Below are 8007 nucleotides of genomic sequence, written 5' to 3' on the forward strand. Positions count from 1 at the left end.
CCCTTTGGCTGCCCCCTGCTCCATGCTGTGCTGTGTGTACTACATACTCCATGTGTGTGATGGGTTAAATGCAGAGAATGAATTTCACTGCATGTAAATGTATGTGACAAATAAAGCTCTTTCTTCTTCTTCTTCTTCTACTTCACATTCATAGTTTTTCTACCTAAACACCAAGTCTTTACTTCACTATGATTCAAAAAACAGTTCTAGATCTAAACATATTTAGTAAGGCTGACATCACTACAAAAAGGAGTAAAATTGCATTTTATTTAATCAAATTAAGCGTTCTCTCTAGTTTTCACACTTTGCAAAACCATCCACTGGGCCGAACGAGACCTTTTGGTAAGCCGGATCTGGCTCCCGGATCGCATGTCTGACACCACTGTAGTGGAAATTACATCATGCTTGTCTGGATTTTCTCTGGGAGTTCCAGTCTCTGCCACCATCCAAAAAAACCCCACTAAAAACAAAAACCAAAACTTGCTGCCTATTTTTGCCTAGGACACTTTCACAAAAGTTTCACTTCTTGGTTAAATGCAGGCTAAACATGGTTCCCATTTCCTACAGATTTACTAAGGGATATATAGACAATTACCACTAGATAAGTTTGACAGACCAAGAGTTAAATGGGGGGTTTTCTTAAGCAAGTTCATCTTTTTTTTCCCCACTGATTATTAAAAGGATTTGTGGGTGTATACCTTTGATGGTCATTGAAGGTAATGTGCTCAGAACATTTCTCAGAATTTCTCAAACCTGTTCCACCCACATCCTCTTAAATTGCTTCAAAGAACAACAGTGCAAAATTTATTATGACGGTTTTCATTCAGTGCTGCACAAGAAATACGCTGCTGCCCTTATTGGGAGGGTGGAAAAAAACAAACAAACAAAAAATACGGAAGGAATGAACTGCCCGTGAAGAAATCAGAGCTGTTGACATGAGTCACGCTCCAAACAGACTTACCGAGAGTCTCCTTTTCCAAGGTTAGTTCCCGCAGGATGGAGGATGGTCTGGTTTTTCACCATTTCCACAACACATTTAGTGTTCAATTCCTTTTCTGTGGAGCAGAACACACAAAATGTTATTGCCAGAGGACTGAAGCTCACAGCCTCACACATCCCAGGCACTGCACCAGTTCACAAGCAAACATGATGTTTAGAAAAATGATTCAAAATGTTTAGTGTGTTGTATACAGGGCTGATATTTAGTAACTTTTACAAACACTATTCTGATAGCTACTTCCTCTCCATGTTACAAGCAGGAGTCAAATTGCATATTAGCATATGAGCAGTAATTTCCTATGGAACAAACATCATGCTTAAACAATTGGGTGTGCAGAATGGCGATCACAGGCTGGAAAGAAAAAAAAAAAAAAAAAAGACCTTTTACCTTGGAGTAAGCATTGGGCTAATCAATATCCTGGCTATGTTAGAAATGCAAACACATACAGGACTAAGGACAACCTATTCTGACCAGGGCCTATGACATAACACTTGGCCAGAACACAGCATAAGGAGTGGTCCTAATGCTGTGTTCACTCAGGAGACTGCTGCTTTGCTAATTACATTCCCCCAATGAACTATAAATGGAAGATATATATATATCTATATCTCTATCTATATATCTATACATACACACACACACACACACACACACACACTTGTGTATATAGTGTTCCACATTTTGTCTGTTTTCCAAAAACCCTAGTTGGAGAAGTAACCAGTAGAAACACACTAGTATGTCCCTGTGTCTCTCCATTCATCTGCCTCCCCTATGAGACCTAATGATGACTGTCTGCATACTCGCAGCATAGGTCCTGCCAGCATATCCTGGGCATCCAACATCTGGCAGAACTGCTTGTGCATTTAAATAAATTAAAAAAAACAAAACAAAACAAAAAAAAGGTTACCTGTAGGAGAACACCGCTGTTTTATTGGAGAATATTAGAGCCACAGGGGCTCTAATAAAAAAACAAAACAAAGCAAACACAACAAAACAAAAACTTACTGCTCGAATAGCTAGAATAAAACTGTGTGGTTAATGGCCACAACGTATTCAATAAATGTAATTAGTCCATTTGTTTTAAATGAGAATTAATGTCCAATCATAACAATAACACAGCAACATGCCATATCATTTCCGTGCCAGCAGGAAGCATGTTTGTAAATCCCAATTTCTGAAGATAAATATGTGGCTGGGATTCATGTTCTCCCCTGTAGATATACCCCCTTTTCTTTCAAGGGATCAGAGGTCACAGCAGGGCTCCTTCAGCTGCAAATGAATGTTTGCTCAAGGTCATTTATTGATAAGAAATACCACCTTTCCACAATATGACCTTGTTCTGGCCCATGTGTAAATATACACAATATACTACTATTAATTTTATTATAGGGAGTTGATATGCATCTTACCACCATAGCCAATCAACATTTTAGCCAAATCTTTAGATATGGGCTGCTAAACTTATTATTAAACAACCACAATATGAAACAGATGACTATCAATAATCACTTTTTACAATGTGCAGTAGGCTTGAAAGAACTTGTAAGTATGTCAATCATCAGCAAATGTGTTAGAACAGGAAAAACTGTTTGTGGTTTCAATTCCTTTTTGCTAGAAGAACTAACTGTCTAAAGCAGCATTACACAAGTGCTGTTTCTTCAGCTGCTTTTTTTTTTTTTTTTTAAACCAAGGCATCACTACTGCAGAGCACAGATCTTCACATACAATTTCAAGTACAGCTTTTCTCATGGTTAAGTATGAAAAGTTAGGTTTTTCCATGCTGAGTTATTAGCATGGTTGCCTTTTTCTAACAAATGCATGCAAATAGTCACTTTATCTGGCTGGTACAATTCCTTCCCTAGGATACAAATGGGAATCCCAGCATGTGCAGTTGTACATCCTGAGGCCTTCCTGGCTCAAAATGGAGCACTGGGGTAGGACTACGCATGTAAGCATGATTAGTCCACATATCGCTAGCACAAAGAGTCAGTGTTGCTCGACTTAACAGAAGTCTGTGCAGTTTATGGAAATTTTGGGCCATTTGGAAAATTGGGTATTTAAAACTGAACTATCTGCTTAGAGAAGCTCATACTACTGTTCCTGGCAGGAACATGAGGGTAGAGCCATGGACACTTCATATTAAAAGGTCAGAGAAACTGAATCACGTTCCAATTCTTCTGCTGTCAAGGGTACTACAAAGCAAAAAAAAAAAAAAAAAAAACCCAAGAAACCCAAAACAAAACAGGGTGATTCAACAGAGTGTCCATGACAGATAGGGCAAAAGTTAAACAAGGGGGCTGATACAAGCATGCAGGGTTTAGTAAGCAAACTTTCTGTTCCACTTTCTCTTCTGTTGCTGGTGCCTACATTGCCCATGTGCCCCGTGTGCTGCAGCTGTACTTTCTGCTCAGCAGAGGGGAAAGTGTGATGCAGCATGGTTGAGAGGATAAATGTACCCATTGTTATCTGCCTCTCGTTGCTCCATAACGGGCTCCCGCTTTCCACTGGCCTTCCCTGGGCTACCGGTGCTGAGGTTTGGCACAACAGCACTGACATCAGCCAGGAAGCTGATTGGCCGTGGTGTTGCCGTTGCTACGCCTGAGGTTGCTCTGTTCTTCGAAGTCCACAGCCATGGGAACATGGAGCATTATGCAACGTTAGCAAATACTCATTCAGACTCACTCCCTTCCTGCCTTTGTCCAGCTAGGCAGCTACACCACCTCTCCTCCTCAACCTGGGATACATGGGGACAGTGGCCTCGGGTTAAAGAGGCCTGCTTATTATTTCAGACTTGCAGGTCTGAATCACCACACCAGCTAAGGAAATGTGAGAGAGGAAAATGCTCTCCCTTAACTACCATGACTGTATCCTGAGACAGCTGTCTGATGGTAGGGAACAGAGGAAGAGCCACGGCTGAACAGATCAAAGGTGTTAATGTGTGAAGTGGAAAAACCACACAGAGAGCAATTTTTCCTGAGGTCTGAGTGGATTTGTGAGTGCACCTCTCGTGGAGTGACTGTTGCCCACTGTTTTTTATGAAATCACTAAAATATTACATGAACCCTGGTAGATGTGGACAGAAACCCTATTCAGAGAGAGAAACCATCGAAAAGGCACTTCTGGAAACGTGGCACTGCTGGTTCCAAACCCATTCCCACTGCATTCAGCAAGTTTTCAATTTTCCTACTTATTCCTTTTTGCCAAAATAATAATTGTTTAACTTGCTGGACGTGCAGGAATTTCTTTATGTACACGTTAACTAAGTAACTAACTAACTAACAGAAATGAAGGCTGGCTTTGATCTAACTTTTCTTCTATTAGTGAAAGTTGCTTTTGGTGGTTTGAAAAGTATGCATAAAACCATCAGTGAACTCAGTGTCTGCTCAAGAAACCAGTTTGAGATCATCTGAGCTTTATGACCTGGCACGTTATCCTGCTGGAAGCAGCCACCACCACCACCACCCTGAATCATTAGTACGAGGCAGGATGGAGCCATGCTTTTATGTTCATGTTGTTTATGCTAAATTCTGACCTTACAATCCAAATATCACCGAAATCGAGACTCAGACCAGCCAACAATTTCCTGTTGTTCTGGTTTGCTGATTAGATATTTAGGCTAACGAGCAGTTGAATAGGTGTACCTAATAAAGTGGGAGATGAGCATATCATTAAAGTTCAAGGAAATCCACTGAATTAAAATACACTTTTTTAATGTGTAGCAAATCCACAATTTTTTTCCCCCAAAGTCTGTGAGTAATCCTGTTAAATGATTGTGACTATGGAAGCACTGGCTTTGATTTTTGCCCAACTCTGTGTGTGGGAACCACTACTGACATCAGACTCGTGGCAGCTAAGTTTTTGCACACCTGACTCATATTTGCATTCTCAGTGAAAACCTGTGCAAACCTTTATTACTTATGAAATCAGTAAGCGAGGCCCTCCGTAGCTCTCAGCTGTAGCTGTTAGGTCAGACATCACACTGAAATGGGACAAGTGAACGAGGACAAACTGGGGTCTGATTAAATACACAGAAATATAAGACATAAAACAGGAGAAACGTACTTAAAATAAATTCCCATTACTCCCGGTCAAGTAACTTGGAGCTATCAGTGGAAAACTGGATTTTTTTAATGAGCAAAACTAATCTGTAATCTTACAGAGAGCCATCACTGGAAAAGTATTCCTCCCTGCAGAGTTTACTCTACATCAGTTCACAGTGTGGCGATCCACTGCCTTGATCTTGTGACCGACATCTCCAGTTCAAAGGAGGGAGATAGGGGGGGCACACGTGATTCATTCTGCCGGTTGTTGGTCAACCACTCTGCCTCAGCAGTTCTCATCCTCCTTTTATGGGACACATGGTATCCCATAGCACAAACACAACTTGGAAACTGGCCAGGAAATGTCATCTGTGCCTTCCTGTAGCACAGAAAAAAAAAAAAAAAAAAAAAAAAACTGGAATGTAACTGACCACTGCACGCATCTGAGCATGCACAAAAATTTGTGCAACACTGTGCCTTTGTTATCCAGGCTTTTCTAAAATTAGAGCTGAAAATGTACCAATGTGTAGATGTTAGCAGCCCAGGAGAGACGGTGGGACATGCAAAGACAAAAACCTCTGTTGGTGCTTCAGCATTAGTAGGTCAGCCTTCTGGGGATTCTTTACATTAAAAAACAAAAATACTCCTCCTCAGCAAGTGATAGATGAAGCCAAGAAGCTACTGGCATCTCTGTCAGCCAATAAAGGAGACAAAATGTCAGACTTCCAAACAATACACACAGCAGCTCAGCTTTAAATCTGGCTGGATGGCAGGCAGCCATCAGGGAAGCCCTATGGCGGCACTGTACAAACATGTGCCATCCAGACCAGTCAGGCTACAGCAGCTCATTTCACTAATGGGTGCTAATCTGACTGCCATCCCATTCCTATGAAATTAAAAGAGGGAGCATTTAAGTCAGGCCAGCCTGCAGTGAATAATCCATACACCATATAAGTATGAGATACACAGTAATGTCAGATTGGCTAACTATAATAATAAAGCCTCAGTGCATCTAAAGCTTTACCCTGAATTTAAGACGTCTACCCGTGGACTTTGCCACAAGAAAGGATTCTGTTTGGGAGACTACAGTAAGATATTTGGGCCACATTATCAGGAATGATGTACAATGCCAGTGATTTGAACTTTGAACAAGTATACAGATGATGTCAAAATCACTACTTTTAGAGCACATGTGGTGCAGCTGAGAAAGCTCCAAGTACAATGTTGCTACTTTTCAGGGTGTGCAGAAATGTATGTCAACCAATTGATTCTAAGGCATTATGTTCCCAGACACACTGGAGCAATTAATTATATCTTTGGGTTCTTTCTGCTTTCTCTTCTAGAATATGTGAAACGAAATAAAGTTTTCTATACGGATAACAACCCCAATCACAGCAGCCTGAAGCCCCCCTCTCACCTCTCCTGTTCATGGGCCGTACACGAACAGCCACCTTGACATTGGAACCGTCCAGGCTCGGCTCCCCCATGCTGTCTTCTTACCCGGGGAGGGAAAGCAGCGCTTGTCCAAAATAAATCCGCCTTTCAGCTGAACAATCATCCAAAACCCTGGAAATGCTGCGCTAGCCGGACTCTCGGCCGGCTAGCCTCTCTCAGCTTTGCTCCATAGACCAGACATGTCCACAGGAAAAAACAAAAAGCCTGGGTGAAATCCTGCAGGAAGACAGCCACCACCACCACGGCCGCTGGTGCTTATTTTCTTCTTCTGTTCATATTCCAGGCTAATTTAGATCCGCCCGGGCGTGGAGGCTGGAAGAGGAAGGACGCATGTAAATCAAGCAGGATATTACAGCAGCTGGGGTTTGTGACTGAGCAAACATATGCTATCTCCAAAGCCAAAAAAAAAAAAAAAAAAAAGGGGCTAGCCAGCTAATTTGGCAGGCAAACTGAAGGGGAGCAGCGGCAGGAAAGGAGCAAGTTTTGAACCTTTCCTACCACTTCACTTCATAACATGCCAAAACAACGCCCAGTCTACGAGCTACACACCTAACTGAACTCATCCCAGAGGTGGCACCGTTAACATGTCAGTGAAACCGAGAGAGATCCACTGAGAACCGCCTGCCGATGATCTGCAGCTTCCCAACGGAATCCACTGTCCTCCTTCGCGTCGAGCTACACACTGCGAGCAGCATCCGCCCTTCCGCCCCAGCAAGTCTCATTCAGAATAAAAGCACCACAACGTCGTTCGCTGTCAAAACGCCGACTAACTACACTGAATTGTCGTATTAAAATAACGAACTGTCAATAAGGGTAAAAAAAAAAAGGGGGGGTAGGGATACGGAATGTAGATAAACCACTAACTAAAATACAGCTGCTTCACTTTAGGCCTGCTCGATTTTAGACAATTGCCAACTCTACATACAAACTTTACATATTAATTTCTGTAGTTGTGCCGGTCTACGACAAAGACTTCGCTTTAAAAAAAATATATAATAACTTGAATTTCATTTTACTGATAGTTTAAAGTTTAGTCCTCGCTCATCCATCAGTACGTCATGGATACGCCCAGCCGGGTCCGTAACGGCACGTTAGCCACACAGCAGTTTGGCTTCCTAAGACGTTAACTGCTAACGTTAAATGATACCCCGGAGGAATAAATTAAATAGCAGCTAATGCCACCAATTTCTGGATAAAATATAGACAAGAAGATGTTTGTTTACCAGAAGCGTTCAATACCCCGGTCAGTCTATAGCCGGTCAGTCACGCGACACTTCCGGCGTCTACTATCAAATTAAACATAATATACGTGTTGCTTCCGATATTTTTTCAAAGTAAAATGAGCTAACTCATTTTAACTCACAGCACAGACCGGTCTTTGCATATTATTAGTGTTTATTAATGCCTCATGAATGGCAAGCTCTTTATTGCCTCCTCCTCCTCCGAGGTCATCTTTTTGGTAGCGTCATTCTGCCTGTAAACAGACAAGTCTAAAAGTTTTGAATGAATTCT

The 8007-nt window shown here is 41.8% G+C and overlaps 1 protein-coding gene across 1 annotated transcript in view; it reads right to left on the bottom strand.

Annotated features, from left to right (window-relative positions):
- The window catches only part of kif13ba (kinesin family member 13Ba), a 50533-nt gene extending 42754 nt beyond the window's left edge, over positions 1 to 7779 (bottom strand). Inside the window, 3 exon segments of the mRNA XM_030720752.1 lie at positions 962 to 1055; positions 6458 to 6807; positions 7719 to 7779. Coding sequence (XP_030576612.1) covers positions 962 to 1055; positions 6458 to 6527 — 164 coding nt within the window. The 5' untranslated portion in view covers positions 6528 to 6807; positions 7719 to 7779.
- Between the last annotated feature and the right edge of the window lie 228 nt (positions 7780 to 8007).

Source organism: Archocentrus centrarchus, chromosome 3 (assembly GCF_007364275.1).
Source record: "Archocentrus centrarchus isolate MPI-CPG fArcCen1 chromosome 3, fArcCen1, whole genome shotgun sequence".
Taxonomy (NCBI): Eukaryota; Metazoa; Chordata; class Actinopteri; order Cichliformes; family Cichlidae; genus Archocentrus; species Archocentrus centrarchus.